The sequence below is a fragment of the Salvelinus namaycush genome, chromosome 8, assembly GCF_016432855.1.
Source record: "Salvelinus namaycush isolate Seneca chromosome 8, SaNama_1.0, whole genome shotgun sequence".
NCBI classification, from domain to species: Eukaryota; Metazoa; Chordata; class Actinopteri; order Salmoniformes; family Salmonidae; genus Salvelinus; species Salvelinus namaycush.
This window is the reverse complement of record NC_052314.1, coordinates 3068114-3089049: the sequence shown is the minus strand read 5'-3', so window position 1 is coordinate 3089049 and position 20936 is coordinate 3068114. Positions and strand designations below refer to the sequence as shown.

At 46.9% G+C, this 20936-nt stretch overlaps 1 protein-coding gene across 3 annotated transcripts; it reads right to left on the bottom strand.

The window, feature by feature from the left end:
- Nucleotides 1-597: 597 nt before the first annotated feature.
- Nucleotides 598-20332, bottom strand: LOC120052306 (very-long-chain 3-oxoacyl-CoA reductase-like). Of its 3 annotated transcripts, none has more exons than XM_038999140.1 (10): nucleotides 20164-20332; nucleotides 19254-19329; nucleotides 16704-16811; nucleotides 14499-14563; nucleotides 14059-14104; nucleotides 13343-13377; nucleotides 12335-12416; nucleotides 10349-10414; nucleotides 4598-4744; nucleotides 598-811 (listed from the first exon to the last, which is right to left on the bottom strand). In XM_038999140.1, exons 2-9 carry the CDS (start codon nucleotides 19306-19308, stop codon nucleotides 4656-4658), a joined length of 546 nt encoding a protein of 181 aa, XP_038855068.1. In that variant the 5' UTR covers nucleotides 19309-19329; nucleotides 20164-20332; the 3' UTR covers nucleotides 598-811; nucleotides 4598-4655. The 3 variants fall into 3 exon arrangements, with proteins under 3 accessions (XP_038855068.1, XP_038855066.1, XP_038855065.1); XM_038999138.1 differs by having other exon boundaries at nucleotides 606-712; nucleotides 20164-20331; XM_038999137.1 differs by lacking the exons at nucleotides 598-811; nucleotides 4598-4744; nucleotides 10349-10414; ... (2 more) ...; nucleotides 19254-19329; nucleotides 20164-20332 and having other exon boundaries at nucleotides 14071-14104; nucleotides 14499-16806.
- Between the last annotated feature and the right edge of the window lie 604 nt (nucleotides 20333-20936).

The window sequence follows — 20936 nt, the reverse complement described above, 5'->3', positions numbered from 1 at the left end:
CACTTCGTAAAGTGCCTGAAGATATAGCTTGCTTTTACGTACATAAAATATATTTTAGATTCTTATCACCAATTATTTTTGTTACATAGAAAAATAACTATTCCCTGTGCTGAGAACAAAGACCTTTTCCTTTCATTTATTTTGTTCCAGCCACTTTAGCCAGTTACCACTTCATTCAGAGAGACCTGCTACAGTTACATCAATATGGACTCAGTGACACACACAAAAATATTAAAAACACAGTCAAGTGAAAATTCAACACCATTATCTAATGTAGTGTTGCCCAACCCTCTCATCAGGCTTCCCCAGACATTTCACCTTGTTTTAACCCTAAACTGGCACACCTGACACCATTAGTCATCATTTGGCTAATGGAATCAGGTGTGTCAGTTTATGGCTAAAACTAAAAAATGTGAAACGTCTGGGGGGGGGGGGGGGGGCGAGGAGACGGTTGGGGAACCCTGATCAAAACGGACATAGTCCAGGGTAGTCAGAGTAGTTGAATGGTAGTTCTATGGTCAGCTTCTATTCTCCATTCGTTGCTATAGAGTTCCGTTTACTCGCTCTTCAGCCTGTCACTCTTCCCATTGCTCTGGTTGGCCAGTTCCCTTAGCTTCCTCCTCTTCAGGTATCCGGTGCGCTGGGCTCGGTTCATCCTGGCCCCGAAGTAGATGACCAAGTTAATAGGCACCAGGACAGTGGTCAGCCAGCCCTGAAGTCAACAGAGGACCAGGTTAATAGCCACCAGGACAGTGATCAGCCAGCCCTGAAGACCAGGTTAAATGGGCACCAGGACAGTGGTGAGACAGCCCTGAAGACAACAGAGGACCAGGTTAATAGCCACCAGGGTAGTGGTCAGCCAGCCCAGTGGCAAGAGGTTAGTTAGCACTCAGTGTGGACATACTATACAAAACATTAAGAACGCCTGCTCTTTCCATGACAGACTGACCAGGTGAATGTTATGATCCCTTATTGATGTCACCTCTTAAATCTTCAAAAATCAGTGTAGATGAAGGGGAGGAGGCAGGTTAAAGAAGGATTGTTAAGCCTTGAGACATGGATTGTGTATATGTGCCATTCAGAGGGTGAATAGGCAAGACAAAATATTTAAGTGTCGGGGTATGGTAGTAGGTGACAGGCGCACCGGTTTGAGTCCAGAACTGCAACGCTGCTGGGTTTTTCACGCTCAACAGTTTCCCCGTGTGTATCAAGAATGGTCCACCACCCAAAGAACATTCAGCCAACTTGACAACTGTGGGAAGCAGTGGAGTCAACATGGACCAGCATCCCTGTGAAACGCTTTCAACACCTTGTAGAGTCCATGCCCCAATTAATTGAGGCTGTTCTGAGGGCAAAAGGTGGAGGGGGTGCAACTCAATATTAGAAGGTGTTTCTTAATGTTTAGTACACTCAGTGTATACAGTGCAGTCGGAAAGTATTCAGACCCCTTGACTTTCTCCAGTTACGTTACAGCCTTATTCTAAAATGGCTTAAATAGTTTCCCCCCGCCATGTCAAAGCTAAAAACAGGTTCGACAATAATGCAAAAGTATTTAAAAAAAAAAAATGAAATATCACATTTATATAAGTATTCAGACTCTTTACTCAGTACTATGAAGCACCTTTGGCAGCAATTACAGCCTTGAGTATTCTTGGGTATGACGCTACAAGCTTGGCACACCTGTATTTGGGGGGATTCTCCCATTCCTCTCAAGATCTGTCCGGTTGGATGGAGAGAGTCACTGCACAGCTATTTTCAGGCCTCTCCAGAGATGTTTGATCGGGTTCAAGTCCGGCCCACTCAAGGACGTTCAGAGACTTGTCCCGAAGCCACTCCTGCGTTGTCTTGGCTGTGTGCCATTGTCTTGTTGGATGGTGACCCTTCATCCCAGTCCGAGGTCCTGAGCGCTCTGGAGCAGCAAGGATCTCTGTACTTTTCTCCAATTCATCTTTGCCTCAATCCTGACTAGTCTCCCAGTCCCTGCCGCTGAAAAACATCCCCACAGCCAGATGCAAGATTGAACTCTGGCCTGAATGCCAAGCGTCACGTCTGGAGGAAACCTGGCACCATCCCGACGGTGAAGCATGGTGCCAGGTTTCCTCTAGACGTGACGCTTGGCATTCAGGCCAGAGAGTTCAATCTTGGTTTCATCAGATAATCTTGTTTATCATGGTCTGAGAGTCCTTTAGGCACACTCCAAGCGGGCGGTCATGTGCCTTTTACTGAAGTGTGGCTTTTGTCTGGCCACTACGACAAAGGCCTGATTGGTGAAGTGCTGCAGAGATGGTTGTCCTTCTGAAAGTTTCTCCCATCTCCACAGAGGAACTCTGGAGCTCTGTCAGAGTGACCATTGGGTTCTTGGTCACCTCCCTGACCAAGGCCCTTCTCCCCTGATTGCTCAGTTTGGCCAGGTGGCCAGCTCTAGGAAGAGTCTTGGTGGTTCCAAACTTCTTCCATTTAAGAATGATGGAGGCCACTGTGTTCTTGGGGACCTTCAATGCTGCAGAAAGGTTTTGGTACCCTTCCCCAGATCTGTGCCTCGAAACAATCCTGTCTCGGAGCTCTACAGACAATTTGTTCGACCTCATGGCTTGGTTTTTGCTCTGACATGCACTGTCAACTGTGGGACCTTAAATAGACAGGTGTGGGCCTTTCCAAATCATGTCCAATATATTGCATTTACCACAGGTGGACTCTAATCAAGTTGTAGAAACATCTCAAGGATGATCAATGAAAACAGGATGCACCTGAGCTCAATTTAAAGTCTCATAGCAAAGGGTCTGAAAACTTATGTAAATAAGGTATGGGTTTATTTTTTATAAATTTACAAAACAAATTAACACGTGTTTTCCCTTTGTCGTTATGGGGTATTGTGTGTAGATGGATGAGAATAAAACATTTAAATACATTTTAGAATAAGGCGACAACTTAAAACTTTTGGGAAAGGGGGGCAGTATTGAGTAGCTTGGATGAATAAGGTGCCCAGAGTAAACTGCTTGTTACCCAGGCCCAGAAGCTATAATATGCATATAAGTAGTAGATTTGGATAGAAAACTCTAAAAAGTTTCCAAAACTGTTAAAATAATGTTTGAGTATAACAGAACTCATATGGCAGGCGAAAACCTGAGACAAATCAAACCAGGAAGTGGGAAATCTGAGGTTTGTAGTTTCATTTAAGTGATTGCCTATCCAATATGCTGTGTCTATGGGGCCAGATTGCACTTCCCAAGACTTCCAGCAGATGTCAACAGTCTTTAGAAAGTTGTTTGAGGCTTATATTGTGGAAGGGGGTCGAATAAGAGCTGTTTCAACAAGTGGACTAGGCCGAGGCCAATGAGTTGTTTACTGCGCAGTCACGCCGTTCCTTCTTTTTCCTCTAATGAATACGCTATTGTCCGGTTGGAATATTATTGAAGATTTATTATAAAAAGACCCTAAGGATTGATTGTAAACATCGTTTGACATGTTTCTACAAACTGTAATGGAACTCTTGACTTTGTCTGGATTTTGCACTCGCGCATTGTGCCTTTGGAATAGTGAACAAAACGGAGGTATTTGGACATAAATATGGACGTAATCGAACAAACAAACATTTCTTGTGGAAGTAGGAGTCCTGGGAGTGCATTCCGATGAAGATCAGCAAAGTGAAAATTTATAATGCTATTTCTGACTTTTGTTGACTCCACAATTTGGCGGGTAACTGTATGGCTTGCTTTTGTGGCTGAACGCTATACTCAGATGATTGAATATTGTGCTTTTGCCGTAAAGCTTTTTTGAAATCTGACACAGCGGTTGCATTAAGAACAAGTGTATCTTTAATTCTATGTAAAACATGTATCTTTCATCAAAGTTTATGAGTATTTCTGTTATTTGATGTGGCTCTCTGCAATTTCTCTGGATGTTTTGGAGGCATTTCTGAACATGGCGCCAATGTAAACTGAGGTTTTTGGATATAAATATGAACTTCATCAAACAAAACATACATGTATTATGTAACATGAAATCCTATGAGTGTCATCTGATGAAGATCATCAAAGGTTAGTGATTAATTTTATCTATATTTCTGCTTTTTGTGACTCCACTCTTTGGCTGGAAAAATGGCTGTGTTTTTCTGTGAAACATAATCGTTTGTGGTGCTTTCACTGTAAAGCCTTTTTGAAATCGGACACTGTGGTGGGATTAACAACAAGATTACCTTTAAAATGTTATAAGATACTTGTATGTTTGAGGAATATTAATTATGGGATTTCTGTTGTTTTGAATTTGGCGCTCTGCAATTTCACTGGCTGTTGGCGAGGTAGGACGCTAGCGTCCCGAACGATCGCAGAGAGGTTAACAAAATGTGGAAAAAGTCAAGGGGTCTGAATACTTTACGAATGCACTGTACACAGAGGGTGCATTCACTATTCAGTGACGTGAAACAGAATGCTTCTACATGACAAACAGATCATACCAGCTCAGAACGTTCTGCACCAAACAGAAGAAAACGGGGAAGGACTACCTCGACTTGTCCAACAAGAAACATACTTTTTTTGTTGTTTTAAAAAACTTTTTAAAGAAAAGAAAAACTAAGGGAGATGAGGGGGCCGGTCCGTACCATGACAGCGTGGGGGAAGTAGCCGTTGGTCTGGCCCTGCAGTCCGATGGTGGTCAGCTCAGCGGCCACATAGCGCTCGGGGGTGGGCTTGTCCAGGGTGGGCTTCTTGATACGGGTCATCTTGGTGGCCACAAAGGGCAGTACACTCTAGAAAACAAAAGATGCAAGAGAGAGAAAGTTTAGCTGAAAATTAAACAACCTACATACAGCAACAGTATCCACGTTAAAGACACGACTTGAGACCTGTTGAGTTAGTGTTTCCCAATCTGGGACCTGGGAACCCAAAGGGGTACACTTAGAATAGTTGAATCAAGTGTATGACCAGGATTAGGAAACATTGAGGTTTGTGGAACTACAGGGCTGTACGGTGTAGCCATAGCTAGCTTTGTAGAACTGTACGGTGTAGCCATAGCTTTGTAGAACTGTACGGTGTAACCACAGCTAGCTTTGTGGAACTGTACGGTGTAACCATAGCTAGCTTTGTGGAACTGTACGGTGTAACCATAGCTAGCTTTGTGGAACTGTACGGTGTAGCCATAGCTTTGTATAACTGTACGGTGTAACCATAGCTAGCTTTGTGGAACTGTACGGTGTAGCCACAGCTAGCTTTGTGGAACTGTACGGTGTAACCATAGCTAGCTTTGTGGAACTGTACGGTGTAGCCATAGCTTGTGGAACTGTACGGTGTAACCACAGCTAGCTTTGTGGAACTGTACGGTGTAGCCACAGCTAGCTTTGTGGAACTGTACGGTGTAACCACAGCTAGCTTTGTGGAACTGTACGGTGTAGCCACAGCTAGCTTTCTAGAACTGTACGGTGTAGCCATAGCTTTGTAAAACTGTACGGTGTAACCATAGCTAGCTATGTGGAACTGTACGGTGTAGCCATAGCTAGCTTTGTAGAACTGTATGGTGCAGCCATAGCTAGCTTTGTAGAACTGTACGGTGTAACCATAGCTAGCTTTGTGGAACTGTACGGTGTAGCCATAGCTTTGTATAACTGTACGGTGTAACCATAGCTAGCTTTGTGGAACTGTACGGTGTAGCCACAGCTAGCTTTGTGGAACTGTACGGTGTAACCATAGCTAGCTTTGTGGAACTGTACGGTGTAGCCATAGCTTGTGGAACTGTACGGTGTAACCACAGCTAGCTTTGTGGAACTGTACGGTGTAACCATAGCTAGCTTTGTGGAACTGTACAGTGTAACCATAGCTAGCTTTGTGGAACTGTACGGTGTAACCATAGCTAGCTTTGTGGAACTGTACGGTGTAGCCATAGCTTTGTAGAACTGTACGGTGTAGCCACAGCTAGCTTTGTAGAACTGTACGGTGTAGCCACAGCTAGCTTTGTGGAACTGTACGGTGTAGCCACAGCTAGCTTTGTGGAACTGTACGGTGTAACTACAGCTAGCTTTGTGGAACTGTACGGTGTAGCCATAGCTTTGTAGAACTGTACGGTGCAGCCACAGCTAGCTTTGTAGAACTGTACGGTGTAGCCATAGCTTTGTAAAACTGTACAGTGTAACCATAGCTAGCTATGTGGAACTGTACGGTGTAGCCATAGCTAGCTTTGTAGAACTGTACGGTGCAGCCATAGCTAGCTTTGTAGAACTGTACGGTGTAGCCATAGTTAGCTTTGTAGAACTGCACGGTGCAGCCATAGCTAGCTTTGTGGAACTGTACGGTGCAGCCATAGCTAGCTTTGTGGAACTGTACGGTGCAGCCATAGCTAGCTTTGTGGAACTGTACGGTGCAGCCATAGCTAGCTTTGTGGAACTGTACGGTGCAGCCATAGCTAGCTTTGTGGAACTGTACGGTGCAGCCATAGCTAGCTTTGTGGAACTGTACGGTGCAGCCATAGCTAGCTTTGTGGAACTGTACGGTGCAGCCATAGCTAGCTTTGAGGAACTGTACGGTGTAGCCACAGCTAGCTTTGTGGAACTGTACGGTGTAACCACAGCTAGCTTTGTGGAACTGTACGGTGTAACCACAGCTAGCTTTGTGGAACTGTACGGTGTAGCCACAGCTAGCTTTCTAGAACTGTACGGTGTAGCCATAGCTTTGTAAAACTGTACGGTGTAACCATAGCTAGCTATGTGGAACTGTACGGTGTAGCCATAGCTAGCTTTGTAGAACTGTACGGTGCAGCCATAGCTAGCTTTGTAGAACTGTACGGTGTAACCATAGCTAGCTTTGTGGAACTGTACGGTGTAGCCATAGCTTTGTATAACTGTACGGTGTAACCATAGCTAGCTTTGTGGAACTGTACGGTGTAGCCACAGCTAGCTTTGTGGAACTGTACGGTGTAACCATAGCTAGCTTTGTGGAACTGTACGGTGTAGCCATAGCTTGTGGAACTGTACGGTGTAACCACAGCTAGCTTTGTGGAACTGTACGGTGTAACCATAGCTAGCTTTGTGGAACTGTACAGTGTAACCATAGCTAGCTTTGTGGAACTGTACGGTGTAACCATAGCTAGCTTTGTGGAACTGTACGGTGTAGCCACAGCTAGCTTTGTAGAACTGTACGGTGTAGCCACAGCTAGCTTTGTAGAACTGTACGGTGTAGCCACAGCTAGCTTTGTGGAACTGTACGGTGTAGCCACAGCTAGCTTTGTGGAACTGTACGGTGTAACTACAGCTAGCTTTGTGGAACTGTACGGTGTAGCCATAGCTTTGTAGAACTGTACGGTGCAGCCACAGCTAGCTTTGTAGAACTGTACGGTGTAGCCATAGCTTTGTAAAACTGTACAGTGTAACCATAGCTAGCTATGTGGAACTGTACGGTGTAGCCATAGCTAGCTTTGTAGAACTGTACGGTGCAGCCATAGCTAGCTTTGTAGAACTGTACGGTGTAGCCATAGCTAGCTTTGTAGAACTGCACGGTGCAGCCATAGCTAGCTTTGTGGAACTGTACGGTGCAGCCATAGCTAGCTTTGTGGAACTGTACGGTGCAGCCATAGCTAGCTTTGTGGAACTGTACGGTGCAGCCATAGCTAGCTTTGTGGAACTGTACGGTGCAGCCATAGCTAGCTTTGTGGAACTGTACGGTGCAGCCATAGCTAGCTTTGTGGAACTGTACGGTGCAGCCATAGCTAGCTTTGTGGAACTGTACGGTGCAGCCATAGCTAGCTTTGTGGAACTGTACGGTGCAGCCATAGCTAGCTTTGTGGAACTGTACGGTGCAGCCATAGCTAGCTTTGTGGAACTGTACGGTGCAGCCATAGCTAGCTTTGAGGAACTGTACGGTGTAGCCATAGCTAGCTTTGTAGAACTGTACGGTGCAGCCATAGCTAGCTTTGTAGAACTGTACGGTGCAGCCATAGCTAGCTTTGTAGAACCGTACGGTGCAACCATAGCTAGCTTTGTGGAACTGTACGGTGTAACCATAGCTAGCTTTGTGGAACTGTACGGTGTAACCATAGCTAGCTTTGTGGAACTGTACGGTGTAGCCATAGCTTTGTAGAACTGTACGGTGTAGCCACAGCTAGCTTTGTAGAACTGTACGGTGTAGCCACAGCTAGCTTTGTGGAACTGTACGGTGTAGCCATAGCTTTGTAGAACTGTACGGTGTAGCCACAGCTAGCTTTGTAGAACTGTACGGTGTAGCCATAGCTTTGTAAAACTGTACGGTGTAACCATAGCTAGCTATGTGGAACTGTACGGTGTAGCCATAGCTAGCTTTGTAGAACTGTACGGTGCAGCCATAGCTAGCTTTGTAGAACTGTACGGTGCAGCCATAGCTAGCTTTGTGGAACTGTACGGTGCAACCATAGCTAGCTTTGTGGAACTGTACGGTGCAGCCATAGCTAGCTTTGTGGAACTGTACGGTGTAACCATAGCTAGCTTTGTGGAACTGTACGGTGTAACCATAGCTAGCTTTGTGGAACTGTACGGTGTAACCATAGCTAGCTTTGTGGAACTGTACGGTGTAGCCATAGCTTTGTAGAACTGTACGGTGTAGCCACAGCTAGCTTTGTAGAACTGTACGGTGTAGCCACAGCTAGCTTTGTGGAACTGTACGGTGTAGCCATAGCTAGCTTTGTGGAACTGTACGGTGCAGCCATAGCTAGCTTTGTGGAACTGTACGGTGTAACCATAGCTAGCTTTGTGGAACTGTACGGTGTAACCATAGCTAGCTTTGTGGAACTGTACGGTGTAACCATAGCTAGCTTTGTGGAACTGTACGGTGTAGCCATAGCTTTGTAGAACTGTACGGTGTAGCCACAGCTAGCTTTGTAGAACTGTACGGTGTAGCCACAGCTAGCTTTGTGGAACTGTACGGTGTAGCCACAGCTAGCTTTGTGGAACTGTACGGTGTAGCCATAGCTTTGTAGAACTGTACGGTGTAGCCACAGCTAGCTTTGTAGAACTGTACGGTGTAGCCATAGCTTTGTAAAACTGTACGGTGTAACCATAGCTAGCTATGTGGAACTGTACGGTGTAGCCATAGCTAGCTTTGTAGAACTGTACGGTGCAGCCATAGCTAGCTTTGTAGAACTGTACGGTGTAGCCATAGCTAGCTTTGTAGAACTGCACGGTGCAACCATAGCTAGCTTTGTGGAACTGTACGGTGCAGCCATAGCTAGCTTTGTGGAACTGTACGGTGCAGCCATAGCTAGCTTTGTGGAACTGTACGGTGCAGCCATAGCTAGCTTTGTGGAACTGTACGGTGCAGCCATAGCTAGCTTTGTGGAACTGTACGGTGCAGCCATAGCTAGCTTTGTGGAACTGTACGGTGCAGCCATAGCTAGCTTTGTGGAACTGTACGGTGCAGCCATAGCTAGCTTTGTGGAACTGTACGGTGCAGCCATAGCTAGCTTTGTGGAACTGTACGGTGCAGCCATAGCTAGCTTTGTGGAACTGTACGGTGCAGCCATAGCTAGCTTTGTGGAACTGTACGGTGCAGCCATAGCTAGCTTTGTGGAACTGTACGGTGCAGCCATAGCTAGCTTTGAAGAACTGTACGGTGCAGCCATAGCTAGCTTTGTAGAACTGTACGGTGCAGCCATAGCTAGCTTTGTAGAACTATACGGTGCAACCATAGCTAGCTTTGTGGAACTGTACGGTGTAACCATAGCTAGCTTTGTGGAACTGTACGGTGTAATCATAGCTAGCTTTGTGGAACTGTACAGTGTAACCATAGCAAGTTTTGAAGAACTGTACGGTGTAGCCATAGCTAGCTTTGTAGAACTGTACGGTGCAGCCATAGCTAGATTTGTAGAACTGTACGGTGTAGCCATAGCTAGCTTTGTAGAACTGTACGGTGTAGCCATAGCTAGCTTTGTGGAACTGTACGGTGTAGCCATAGCTTTGTAGAACTGTACAGTGTAACCATAGCTAGCTTTGTAGAACTGTACGGTGTAGCCATAGCTAGCTTTGTGGAACTGTACGGTGTAGCCATAGCTTTGTAGAACTGTACCGTGTAGCCATAGCTAGCTTTGTAGAACTGTACGGTGTAACCATAGCTAGCTTTGTAGAACTGTACGGTGTAACCATAGCTAGCTTTGTAGAACTGTACGGAGAATAAGTCAGACGAAAATAAGTAGCGAACGGGGTCATGTTTTGTATGCAAACGTTGTAGAACGTTGTGCAAACGTTGCAGATAGAAATGCCATGAAGAGAGCTGAGGTGATCCCTTATCCTACCTGCTAGAGAGGCATGTTTGTTCTACATAACACAATTGTACCTGAACGTTGGCCAACGTGGTGTCCTGCTGAAAGTGGCCCAGGTAAACAGGAAGAGAGTTCCTACCTGGACAATGATTCCCTTGGCCTTGTACTCCTCCTGAAGTCCACGATAGAAGAAGTCCACAAAAGCCTAAAAGGTACCAAGAGATATTATCATTATCATCATGTACAGACCTTCTATGCCATCAAACGGAACATGAAACGCAACATCCCAATTAGGATGTGACAAAAAACATTTAACTTAAAATAATACTTCAAATCAGTTAATGAACAGGTCCACTCACCAACCAAGAATTCACAAAATGGGACAAACACCCAATTGATACTCTGCAAGCAGAATTCTGCAAAAATATACTTTGTGTACAACGCAAACCAAACAATGCATGCAGAGCAGAATTTAGGACGATACCCGCTAGTTATCTACATCCCCCAAAAGAGCTGTTCAATTCTACAACCACCTAAAAGGAAGTGATAGTGTCTCCTGACCCCTCCTGTCTCAGCCTCCAGTATTTATGCTGCAGTAGTTTGTGTCGGGGGGCTAGGGTCAGTTGGTTATATCTGGAGTACTTCTCCTGTCTTATCCGGTGTCCTGTGTGAATTTAAGTATGCTCTCTCTAATTCTCTCCTTCTCTCTTTCTCTCTCTCGGAGGACCTGAGCCCTAGGACCATACGTCAGGACTACCGGGCATGATGACTCCTTGCTGTCCCCAGTCCACCTGGCCTTGCTGCTGTTCCAGTTTCAACTGTTCTGTCTGCGGTTATGGAACCCCTACCTGTCCCAGACCTGCTGTTTTCAACTCTTAATGATCGGCTATGAAAAGCCAACTGACATTTATTCCTGATTATTATTTGACCATGCTTGTCATTTATGAACATTTTGAACATCTTGGCCATGTTCTGTTATAATCTCCACCCGGCACAGCCAGAAGAGGACTGGCCACCCCTCATAGCCTGGTTCCTCTCTAGGTTTCTTCCTAGGTTTTGGCCTTTCTAGGGAGTTTTTCCTAGCCACCGTGCTTCTACACCTGCATTGCTTGCTGTTTGGGGTTTTAGGCTGGGTTTCTGTACAGCACTTCGAGATATTAGCTGATGTACGAAGGGCTATATAAAATTAAAATAAACTTGATTTGATACACACACACATTCCACCACAAAATCCTCACCTACAGAGAGATGAACCTAGAGAAGAGTCCCCTCAGCCAGCTGGTTCTGGGGCTCTGTTCCCAAACACACACCACAGAGTCCCAGGACAGAAACACATTTAGACCAAACCAACTTTTGAAAAAAAACTAAAAACACTTGACACTGGAAAGTATCAACCAAAAAAGCAGAGCAAATTGGAATGCTATCTGTCCCTAAACAGAGAGTACAGTGGCAGAATACCTGACCCCAAATAAAGAAAATCCTTGACTGTCTACAGACTGAACTTAGCCTCGCTGTCTTCGAGAGCCAGGTCTGCCTATGTGTCCACTGCCAAAACAAAATGAGGTACAAACTGAGCTACACCTCCTAACCTGCCAAATGTATGACCACAATAGAGACACATATTTCCCCACAGAGAACACAAGCCCATAAAGAATTGGAAAACAATTCAAAACATTGATAAACTCCCATATCTGTTAGGCAAAACACCACAGTGTGACATCACAGTAGTAAGATTTGTGGCCCGTTGCCATGACAAAAGGCTAACCAGAGGAGCACAAACATTGTAAATACAACCTATATCTATATTTATTTTCCCTTTCATACTTTAACACTGTACATAGCCAATAATATAGCATTTGAAATGTCTATATTCTTTTAAAACTGAGTAATGTTTACTGATCGTTTATCATTTGCTTTGTAAACATAAGTTTCCCCATGCCAATAAATCCCTTTGAATATGAGAGAGAGCGCCCCCTACTGAACTACAGCTGGAGAACCAAAAGGCTTCGCTATATGTAACAAATCCTACTATGGAACATTTTATAAACACGTGTGCACGTGTGTTGTATCTGTCGGTCTGCGGGTGGTGCGTGTCTGTATATAGAGGTCTATGAGTGGCCCTTGCCTTGGAAGAGGAGTATACAGTGAGGAGTGGGACAGGGTACATGCCACTGGCAGAGGAGATGTTGAGGACCACACCTTTGGACCTGAAACACACAAAACAAAAAAAGGGGGATGAGAGGACTTTTCTCTTGTTCTGCTATGGCGCGCTGGAAGGTGGCGTGGTCTGTTTGTCAGAGTACAAGCAGACTAGTTCCACTGTAAACTGCCACACACAGTAATCAAAGTCACTGTGTGGGTTGCCATGGCAGCCGCTTGCTGACGTAGTTTGCGCCCCTGTTGCTGCAGTGATGTAGTGAACATGGGGTTGGTTGGCCCCTCACCTTTCCATTGGCTCAGAGATCCCATGTGATTCGTCCGAGCCAATCTGAGGGCGCACTGTGTGAATTGAAAAGCAGCTGGTCAGAATGGGGAACAAAGAAAGAGAGGGCTAGAAAGAAGGAGGGGAGGCGCAGCTGGGAGGCGGGGGAGCTGGGAGAAGGGGGAGGCGGCGGCGCAGCTGGGAGGAGGAGGAGCTGTGTATTAGTGTATCCTCTGGATAACACTCTGTTGGTCCCCTGTTCTAAACACATCAAGCCCGTCTTCATATCATGGTCCTTCTAATAGAGCACATTTAGGCTTTTCTGGTGTAGGTTCCAGCATCGGAATAGCCTGAGTGCCACAGCTCGTTTCTGCCCTCTTGCCAACTCTTTATGGAATTAAGAGTGACAAGTAGTGGAATGATCGCTCAACGCACTGGGACCCACACTGGCATTAGAAGGGGGTGGGCGAAGAAAAAAAAAAAAAATCTACCACTCAGGTTGACAAAGGATTTTATTTAGAATTTGTAGTTTTACGGTGAAGCACGGCATTGTCATGTGGCTGAGCATGACAAGAATTTGACTGAGACGTAAAACCCCTTATAAAAGAACTGCCTCAGACTACTTGGTTTGGAACTAACGCAAATGAAAACTGAATGAACGTTCCTTTATGAAATGTGGCAACAGCACTTATAAAAAGGAAACCAACTCACCTCTGAACCATTCTGGGCAGGACGAGACGGGTCATCTGAAAAGGGAAAGAACGGTCAACTCCTGAGCAACAGGTCAACGATCTGACAGAACAGGCCAGCAATCAGTGGCTGCAGCATATAGAGTATTAAATAAATATAACACGTGGGACACTACTACAGATCACACTTGATGCAAATATTCAATTTCCAGACAAAATTCTAATTTCGATTGGACAAGACAGTTGTCTCTAAAAACACTGTCATTTAAAGTTATACAGGACCAGTGATGAACTTTAGATCCCACTACAGATTTACCCCAGTGGCATTATGGGAGATGTATGGCACACTGGTACATTTCAGCCACGTGAGAGGCAGGGCGAGAGGGAAAGAGAGAGGAAGGGTAAGAAAGGGTAGTCTATGGGTGAACACTGACAGTTTGGTGTAGTTCACCGATGCTCTGGGAACCTGCAGGTAGCACAGCAGCAACAGTGAAGGAGGAGAGGAAAGAGGGGGGGGGGGGGGGGTGACGAGGAAGAGAGAAAGATGGACGCCCATCTACATGCCGTCTGTGCCAGTGATACCAGTGTGTCGTCAATACGTTGTCTTACCACTGAAAACCCTGAACTTGGCCTCAGAGACAAAGTGCACAGCGTCACTGATAAAAAATATACTAGATGATAAATCTATGGTATACATATACACTCATAGAACTGCTCCAGAAACGAGAGAACTCTTACCTGGCAAACAAGAGGTCATGTTGACATTGATCACGTTGGTGATGAACTATAATGTAGAAGAAAAAACATTTAGTTTAAGTGTTAAAACTCTCCTCTCAAACAGTTTTGAAAGTGGTTCTGAAGAGCCAAAACAGGTCCCAGCTGTGTACTACGTCATCCAATTCTGTACTACGTCATTTATTATGTGTGTCACGAATTTTGCAAATAGTGTGATATGTTACGAATTTGTTGTGCTTAAGATCCCAGATTGCATCTTTAAATCATTCCAAATGCGAACAGTCTTAGTAAATTTTTCTACAGCTAAAGTAACGCTAGGAACCTCCTGGAACTCAACTGGTTTCAAAAGGTGTCAGTCTCCCTGAAGGTGACTGGTGTCAGTCTAACTGATGGTGAGCCCATGCTTCACTCACATTTTTTAAATATATTTTTTAAATACTCACGTTGTCCAGGTCAGGAATATGCAGGAAGTACTCAGGGTAGGGATAGGAGATTCCAACATTGTTCACTGTTGAATAATTATTTTATTTAAAAGCAGACGAGACCACAGTTATTGGCAATAAGGAAATTAAAAACGGTGCTGCTGTTACTCTTGAAAGCCACCAGGGGGCAGCAGGACCTTATGAGAGCAAGGCGTTCATAAAAAGGGCACACAACCACACCTTAAACTGGAAGAGCAAGCCAAGCAGCGCATGTACTTATGGGCTCTCACACAAAGAACAATGGTCTTGTCTGAAAGTGACACTGTCACACAGCAAGAATGTGGACTGACGGAGAGTAACATCTGAAAACGAATAAACTCTGTAGGTACTTCCTAAGGCATACTAGTAGGCGGTTAATTCTGAATGACCACACTGAGAATAGTAACACTTCTACTGTTTTAGGGTCACAACTCCAGGGTTAGAACTCAGGACTGACTGCATCTTATTTTCTAAAGTGTCAAAGTACAGTCCATGGACCAGCGGCACGACCCGACAGTCCATGGACCAGCGGCACGACCCGACAGTCCATGGACCAGCGGCACGACCCGACAGTCCATAGACCAGCGGCACGACCCGACAGTCCATGGACCAGCGGCACGACCCGACAGTCCATGGACCAGCGGCACGACCCGACAGTCCATGGACCAGCGGCACGACCCGACAGTCCATGGACCAGCGGCACGACCCGACAGTCCATGGACCAGCGGCACGACCCGACAGTCCATAGACCAGCGGCACGACCCGACAGTCCATGGACCAGCGGCACGACCCGACAGTCCATGGACCAGCGGCACGACCCGACAGTCCATAGACCAGCGGCACGACCCGACAGTCCATAGACCAGCGGCACGACCCGACAGTCCATAGACCAGCGGCACGACCCGACAGTCCATGGACCAGCGGCACGACCCGACAGTCCATGGACCAGCGACCCGACAGTCCATAGACCAGAGGCACGACCCGACAGTCCATGGACCAGCGGCACGACCCGACAGTCCATGGACCAGCGGCACGACCCGACAGTCCATGGACCAGCGGCACGACCCGACAGTCCATGGACCAGCGGCACGACCCGACAGTCCATAGACCGGCGGCACGACCCGACAGTCCATAGACCGGCGGCACGACCCGACAGTCCATAGACCAGCGGCACGACCCGACAGTCCATAGACCAGCGGCACGACCCGACAGTCCATAGACCAGCGGCACGACCCGACAGTCCATAGACCAGCGGCACGACCCGACAGTCCATAGACCAGCGGCACGACAGTCCATAGACCAGCGGCACGACCCGACAGTCCATAGACCAGCGGCACGACCCGACAGTCCATGGACCAGCGACCCGACAGTCCATAGACCAGAGGCACGACCCGACAGTCCATGGACCAGCGGCACGACCCGACAGTCCATAGACCAGCGGCACGACCCGACAGTCCATGGACCAGCGGCACGACCCGACAGTCCATGGACCAGCGGCACGACCCGACAGTCCATGGACCAGCGGCACGACCCGACAGTCCATAGACCAGCGGCACGACCCGACAGTCCATAGACCAGCGGCACGACCCGACAGTCCATAGACCAGCTGCACGACCCGACAGTCCATGGACCAGCGGCACAACCCGACAGTCCATGGACCAGCGGCACAACCCGACAGTCCATAGACCAGCGGCACGACCCGACAGTCCATTGACCAGCGGCACGACCCGACAGTCCATAGACCAGCGGCACGACCCGACAGTCCATGGACCAGCGGCACAACCCGACAGTCCATGGACCAGCGGCACAACCCGACAGTCCATAGACCAGCGGCACGACCCGACAGTCCATTGACCAGCGGCACGACCCGACAGTCCATGGACCAGCGACCCGACAGTCCATAGACCAGCGGCATGTGTTGTTAAACAAAAGTGTTAACATGCATGCCACCATAGTGTCCGTCTGTGTTGCTGGGAAATGTAAAAAAATTAATAAAATAAAAACACGTTTAACTCGGTACAACAAACAAAACGTGCAAATGTCAAAAGTGTGTGTGTGCGCGAGAGTCGTTTATCTGTGTAGATTATGAGACCAATGTCAGTATGTGGTTTGTGAGGATATTTTGTGAAACAGATGAGAATGTGGTGGTATACAGAGCGAGGACGACCAGACAAAAGGAACATCTACCCAACACTCCGATCTCCAGGCCTGCCTGTCCAGCCTCGATCTTGGGGTAGATATCCGACAGACCAAAGTCCACAGCGATGGTCCTGGTCTCCACCTTGTATTGCTCCTCTGTAAAAAGGAGGAAAACACAGTTGGGTTAACGGTGGGACATTAATACAACATTCCATTAATGATGAGCGTGAAGAGAGCAGTACATATTCGAGGAGAGATTTATATGGTTGTCTGGCTGTGTTTCAATGCTTTCCTAATCAGTTATAGTTTAGGTGCAGACAGGAGGCAGCAAAGTTAACTTTGCGTTCTAATGTAGAGACAACCTGAAAAGAAAACACGCCCATCAAGTAGTCTCCACTTCCTATGGCTTACATACTCACACCTCACATTCATACATTATCATCAGTGAGCCCATTCACTGACTGCACTAAGCCCCTTCCATGTCCCATCCAACAGGTGATCGATCCCTCTTTCAACAACAAAAATTAAATTGAAAAAAAAAAAAAAAAAAAAATCAGCAGTATGAAAATACACAACTTTCCCTACTCAAACAGGAATGGGCGATGTATACAAACAGACAACGGAAAAAAACTCCTTTCCCTCTTCTCCTTTAACACGCTTGCTGCAATTAGAATGTAGAATACTCGTTTGTCTGATGTGCGCCCCGGTAAGATACGAGAGAAAAATTCAGGGGGATGTGCCAGTCACAGAGAGGGATATTTGTGAACACAGCCAGGAGTCACCACTGCTGGATAAGGGGTGACATTTTAGTAAAAGCCTTGGAGAGATACCCTACATGGCCAAACGCATGTGGACACCTGCTCGGCAAACATCTCATTCCAAAATCACGGGCACTGATATGGAGTTGGGTCCCTCCTTTGCTGCTGAAACAGCCTCCATTCTTCTGGGAAGACTTTCCACTACATGTTGGAACATTGCTGCGGGGACTTGCTTCCATTTCAGTCACAAGAGCATTAGTGAGGTCGGGCACTGATGTTTGGTGATTAGGTCTGGCTCGCAGGCGGCGTTTCAATTCATCCCAAAGGTGTTCGATGGGGTTGAGGTCAGGGCTCTGTGCAGGCCAGTCAAGTTCTTCCACACCGATCGACAAACCATTTCTGTATGGACCTCGCTTTGTGCAGAGGCATTGTCATGATTGTAACAGGAAAGGGCTGTCTAGAATGTCATTGTATGCTGTAGCGTTAAGATTTCCCTTCACTGGAACTAAGGGGCCTAGCTCGAACCATGGAAAAACAGCCGCAGACCATTGTTCCTCCTCCACCAAACTTTACAGTTGGCACTATGCAGTCGGGAAGGTAGTGTTCTCCTGGCATCCGCTAAACCCAGATTAGTCCGTCGGAATGCAAGATGGTGAAGCGTGATTCATCACTCCAGAGAACACGTTTCCACTGCTCACAAGTCCAACGGCGGCGAGCTTTACACCAATTCAGCTGACGCTTGGCATTGCACATGGTGATCTTAGGCTTTTGTGTGGCTGCTCAGCCATGGAAACCCATTTCATGAATCACCCGACGAACAATTATTGTGCCGATGTTGCTTCCAGAGGCAGTTTGGAACTCGGTAGTGAGTGTGGCAACCGAAGAGACAATTTTTTACGCACTACAGCACTCGCCGGTGCCGTTCGGTGAGCTTGTTTGGTCTACCACTTTGCGGCTGAGCTGTTGTTGCTCCTAGACATTCCCACTTCAATAACAGCACTTAGTTGACCGGGGAAGCTCTAGCAGGGCATCCTATGATGGTGCCATGTTGAAAGTCACTGAGCTCTTCAGTACGGGCCATTCCACTGCCGATGTTTGTGTATGGCGATTACATGGCTGTGTGCTCGATTCTATACACCTGTCAGCGATGAGTGTGGCTGAAACAGCTGTCTCTCTAATTTGAAGGGGTGTCCACATACTTTTGGACATGTAGTGTACAACGCAGGCCTGCATACGCAGACATCTTCATCTTCCCACACACTGTGCCCTCAACCCGACAGCTTTCCATGACGACAGCCATCTGAAGGGCTTCCACAGAGGGCTTCCACAGACAGGAGTGTGTATCCCCATGTCATATACAGTTCCTGTAATGATGTACAGGCTAGCCTTTAGTAAAGGCTGGGGAAGCTTTTTAAAGTGGCCTCCATCTTACACGTCAGCAGACCTGGTGCACGCACACACACTATACTCCAAATCAAATGTTCTTGGTTACATACACATGGTTGGCAGATAGTTATTGCGAGTGTAGTGAAGTGCTTGTGCTTCTAGTTCAGACAGTGCAGTAATATCTAACAATTCACCAACTACTAATACACACACACCTAAAGGGATGGAATAAGAATATGTACATATAAATATATGGATGTGCAATGACCGAGCGGCATAGGCAAGATGCAGGAGATGGTATAAAATAGAGTATATACACATGAGATGAGTAATGCAAGATATGTAAACATTATTAAAGTGACGTTATTAAAGTGACTAGTGATCCATCCATTAGCATTGGGATGACTGCCAGACAATCAGTCAGAAAGAGGTGCACACACAAACACACACTTACCAAGCTGCCTGGCGACGTCATCCAGCTTGTCCTGGGAGCGACTGATGAGCATCATTGCAAACCCTTTTCCAGCGAGCTGAGAAGGAGGGGCGAGAAGACGCAGTATACTGAACACCATCACCCCAGTATACTGAACACCATCACCCCAGTATACTGAACACCATCACCCCAGTATACTGAACACCATCACCCCAGTATACTGAACACAATCACCCCAGTATACTGAACACCATCACCCCAGTATACTGAACACCATCACCCCAGTATACTGAACACCATCACCCCAGTATACTGAACACCATCACCCCAGTTACTGAACACCATCACCCCAGTTACTGAACCAGGGAACTCGACTGGTCTTGAATGGGAGACTCAATAGGAATCAAGCTACACTGTCGCATGGGCCAACTACCACGTCTTGACTGGAGAGAGCTGTCGCATGGGCCAACTACTACGTCTTGACTGGAGAGAGCTGTCGCATGGGCCAACTACCACGTCTTGCCTGGGAGAGAGAGACCTGTCGCATGGGCCGGCCAACTACCACGTCTTGCCTGGGAGAGAGAGACCTGTCGCATGGGCCGGCCGACTACCACGTCTTGCCTGGGAGAGAGAGACCTGTCGCATGGGCCGGCCGACTACCACGTCTTGCCTGGGAGAGAGAGACCTGCCGCATGGGCCGGCCGACTACCACGTCTTGCCTGGGAGAGAGAGACCTGTCGCATGGGCCGGCCAACTACCACGTCTGGGTTTTTACTACTACTCTAAAACACATGGCCTAATGACAAGGGTTCTCCAACTCAACATGGAACTCTGTGCGTGTGTGTGGAACTGAGTAGTAGCCTGGGAACCACTGCTCTCCTGCGTTTTTCTATAGAGGAAATGAAATAATGGGCCCATGCATGAAACTCACCTTCTCTGCATAGACTTTCCCGATTCAGTCTGTGGCTCCCGTCACAACTGGAGATAAGGAAAGAGAGAGAGAAAAAAAAGGGGAGAGATCAGTACAGAGGGGCCAGTACAGGTTCTCATAACATTTCAGCCGGGTGCCAAATCCCTATACACCACACTTCAAACTGTATGGACTGCTAACATATAGTGGGGAATATATGACATAGCCAATATATTGGGGTCTAACATACTGAACAAAAATAACTGCCACATACAACTATTGCTACGATTTTACTGAGTTAAAGTTCATATAAGGATATCGGTTAAATGAAATTAATTAGTTAGGTCCTAATCTATGGATTTCACAAGACTTGGCAGGGGTGCAGCCATGGGTTAGCCTGGGAGGGCACAGGCTCACCCAGTCAGAGGTTTTCCCCACAAAAGGGCTTTATTACAGACAGAAATACTCCTCAGTTTCATCAGCCGTCCAGGTGGCTGGTCCCAGATGATCCCGTAGGTGAAGAAGCTGGATGTGGAGGTCTTGGGCTGACATGGTTACATGTGGTCTGTGGTTGTGAGGCTGGTTGGACATACTACCAAATTCTCAAAAATGATGTTGAGGCGGCTTATGGCAGCGTAATTAACATTAAATTCTCTGGCAACCGCTCTGGTGGACATTCCTGCAGTCAGCATGCCAATTGCACACTCCCTCAAAACCTGAGACATCTGTGGCATTGTGTTGTGTAACGAAACTGCACATTTTAGTGGCCTTATTGTCTCCAGCACAAGGTGCAC